The sequence below is a fragment of the Acanthisitta chloris genome, unplaced genomic scaffold (assembly GCF_000695815.1).
Source record: "Acanthisitta chloris isolate BGI_N310 unplaced genomic scaffold, ASM69581v1 scaffold15414, whole genome shotgun sequence".
Taxonomy (NCBI): Eukaryota; Metazoa; Chordata; class Aves; order Passeriformes; family Acanthisittidae; genus Acanthisitta; species Acanthisitta chloris.
In genome coordinates this window covers 4816-8409 of record NW_008668881.1, presented here as the reverse complement: position 1 = coordinate 8409, position 3594 = coordinate 4816, and the positions used below count along the sequence as shown (strand labels likewise).

Genomic DNA, 3594 nt, shown 5'->3' with positions numbered 1-3594 from the left:
ATCCAGGAGGTGGAGGAGAAGAACCGGGTACGGCCCCGGGGGATCCTGTGCGCCCCTGGCTCTGCCAGCAGCGCTCACAGCGGGCTGTGCCTGCCCCGCTCCTGGCTTGGGTCCCCGCGGGTCAGGAGGTGCCAGTGTGGTGCTGCATGGCCTGGGATTGCATGAAGACGTGCTCTTTCCAATGCCAGCAGCACTGTTTCTTCCATAAAAGCCTTGGTGGGCATCTCAGCCTTGTCATACTCGTGTCCTGGGCCATGGTAGTTGGGGTTTAAGTTCTTTCTGAAGTCCTGGAGGTTTTCCTCTCTGGTCCCAGGTGTCAACCTGCCCCACACTGCTCACAGCTACCCTGCAATGATCAGCACTGTTGCAGTAACCGTCAGCCCTTGCCTGCTGCCTTCATCCTTTTAAAGCTTGGTGTTCGCAAAGTTTTTGGTCCCATCAAGAAGTGAAACATCTCCAAAGCAAAAAAAACACCTCAAGCTTTCTGGAAGTGCTGTAGGCACCTCTGTGTTGGTTTTTGGCAAAAGAGCTCCCATTCTCCTGCTCTGCTGGGAAGGCACAGAACATCTGCTGGGGAAGGTTCTGTGCTCAGACTGTGGCAGGTTAATGGTCTTTGATTGCAGAGCTGTAGAATCAGGATAGTTTTGATGTTTTTTCCCTAAAATTTTCTGTGGTTACAGGCTATCAAGATTTATGAATTCACTAGCCACCCTGGAGGTGCTCAGAGAACATGGTGGTGCTGGGATGATGATTGGGCTTGATCTTGAAGGTCTTTTCCAACCTTAATGATGCTCTGATTCTGTGATTTCACCCAAATTTATGAGTCCCTCAGCATTCTCTTGTGTTTTCTGAAGTCTGTGGTAGTTTAAGCTATTTTTTCATAAAAAGGCAAAGTTGGATAGTTGACTTGCTATGGACTAAAGTTATTAGGGCTTTAAAGTGCTTTGTTAAGCTCTGAAAGTACCACTTGATTCTTGTCTGTGAGGGATATTTCATATATCGTGTCTGGTTTTTGACTCACAGGAACGAGAGCTGAAGGCTGCTGCTGACAGTGTCCTGTCTGAGGTACGGAAGAAACAAGCAGACACAAAGAGGATGGTGGAGGTCCTGCGTGCGCTGGAAAAGCTTCGGAAGCTTCGGAAAGAGGCTGCTGCCAGAAAAGGTTAATTATTGCTTCTTTGATTTCACACACAGGAGATAAGCTGAGGAGGGTGCCCTGGGCTCACTAGCAAAGTGCAGCTTGGAAAAGCTGTGTCTTTATTAGTGGTGTTAGTTACAAGAATAGCTATGAAATGCTGAATTCAGTGGTTGTGTTCCTAATCGCTGAATTCCTTCTTGATAGAACAATTATTCCAGTCAGAATTCCCAGCTATTAACAAAGTTAAGCTCACATTCCTCTGAGATTTTGCCAGCTGTGTTCTCAAGTCTGATAACAAACCCCCTCCTGAATCTGAAAGCTTAAAGTCACTTCTCTTTCTGTCCAGGTGTTTGTCCACCACCCTCAGCAGATGAAGCGTTTGAAAATCAGGTGGAGAGTCTCAAAACATTGCTCAAAACTCGCACAGAGCTGTATGAAGCTGAGGAGAGAGCATTAAGGGTCATGCTGGAGGGAGAACAGGAGGAGGAAAGGAAGAGGGAAATGGAAAAGAAACAAAAGAAGGAAAGGGAAAAGCTACTGCAGCAGAAGCTGGAAATGGATTCCAAGCTGTTCGGAGATCCAGGTAAATTCTGTGTGCTGTTCTTAACAGCGCTTGCCCACACCACACCCCATCCCACAGCCCCTGGGCTTGACACCCAGGCACAGAACTAGCTGAGAAATCATCCACTGGAGTAACTGATGGTCTGAGAAAAAGAGGGGAATAAACACAGTGTGCTGTTACCTCCTGTGGTGTAAGAGGAACTGTTGAGCTCTTCAGCATTGGCTGCAGCACATCTCAGGCTGATTTCATCACGTTTTGCAAGAGGAGGTTGTAGATTAGGCTGAAGTGAGAATCAGCAGAACAGACTGAAGGCTTCCAGCACCCAACAGGTGCTTTAGTCTGGTGATTTAGTGACTCGGGTAATCTGTAAAGGTTCATTGTCTGTATAGTCCCCTTGTTCAGAGGTGGAGGCAGGAAAAGTTTTGCTAGTCTTGTCTTTCCTCTGACAGCTCCAGTACAGACCAGGAGGCATGTAACATGTAAATAGTCCTTCATGTATGACTTAGGGACAAGATTTCAGTTTACAGCTGGGCTGTAGCAAATGAGTTGGCAAATTTGGGGCTTTTAAGACTTAGTAGAATCGAAGGTTTTTCTGGATTTCTGAAGGATTTCTATGTCTGTTTCCACAGCTGAATTCCCACTTACCCATCTATTGCAGCCCTTCAGAGACTACTACTTACAGGCTGAGCATTCTGTGGCAGCTCTAATCCAGATCAGGTAAAACCAAACAAAGTCTTTTTTATCAAGAACAAGAAGTATGGTTTGTCGAGATTGTAAAATCAGCATCCCTTTAGTTTGCTAATTTCCAGATATGGTTATTAATTGTCCTGTTTTTTTTCAAGCTTCTTGCTTGAGTCATATCCAGCAGATGCCCATGTGAAGCACAGTGCACTCATCCATAACCATTCCATTTAACAATAGTACATTTAATTTTCACATTTGTCTTTTGAAACACAAGTTTCAGAGTACAATTCATAGTCGTTTGTGTATTGATCAGTATGGAAAAACACCTGTGTGGGTATATAGTAAATCTTACCACCAAACTCATCCAAGTTCTGCTCTCAAACAACTCTCTCTCTGTTAAAGGCATGAATGGGATCAGTACTTGGTGCCAGCTGACCACCCTGAAGGAAGCTGCATCCCTCCAGGATGGGTTCTTCCAAGTCTCCCCACCAGTGACACTTGGGCCACTGCTGTGAGATAATTTAGTAATAAATTCCTGGAATATTGGAGGATTGTTTCATTATCATTACATGTGTAAGCACGAGAGGGCCTGAAGAGGAGGTCTCATGCTCTCTTTTGGCATCCAGGTACTGGAATGTCTGTTCTGGAATGTCTTGAAGAAAAGTTTAAGAACTCTTCTTGGTGTCTGACTGTGCAGGGAGTTAATCTGAGTGAGCCCAGAGCTGCCAGACTTCTCCTGGTGTGGAATTACAGTCCTGCTGCGAGCTGTTGTTACATCTCAGTCTTAATAAAGGAACATTGCTGACAGTGGTGTCTGTGCCAGTATTAACATTCTATTTTTAGTAACTTTTATCTTTATAAAAGATGGTGAAATTTCCAGAAATAAAGAAATATAAAACAAAAAAGATATCACTAATAAACATGTTTTTCTTCTCAAACGAAGCATGTCAAGCATCACTGTCAAAATAGTTCCTGTATTTTTGGGTGTAGAAATGAGCCTGTTGCAAGTTTAAACAAATTCTGAAGTACAAACAAGGCAGGGTTTTCCAAGGTTGATTAAAGCAGATGTTGACATTTTACTTTTGTGGACTAAAACTGGTACCACAACATGGAAAAAATTCCCAGTTGTGGTGAAATAGGTCAGGCAGCCGTGTAAGTAGACACAAACTTGATGAATAAGCCTGCTGGAAAAAAACCCAGTGAAATCTGA

At 44.3% G+C, this 3594-nt stretch overlaps 1 protein-coding gene across 1 annotated transcript; it reads left to right on the top strand.

Moving 5' to 3' along the window:
* Positions 1-3: 3 nt before the first annotated feature.
* On the top strand, positions 4-3196 carry PDCD7 (programmed cell death 7; the record flags this gene model as incomplete). Its single annotated transcript, XM_009073119.1, has 5 exons — positions 4-27; positions 1024-1162; positions 1485-1721; positions 2330-2417; positions 2787-3196. Coding segments are annotated over 5 exons (606 nt in total), but the record flags the coding sequence as incomplete, so codon positions are not given.
* Positions 3197-3594: the final 398 nt, after the last annotated feature.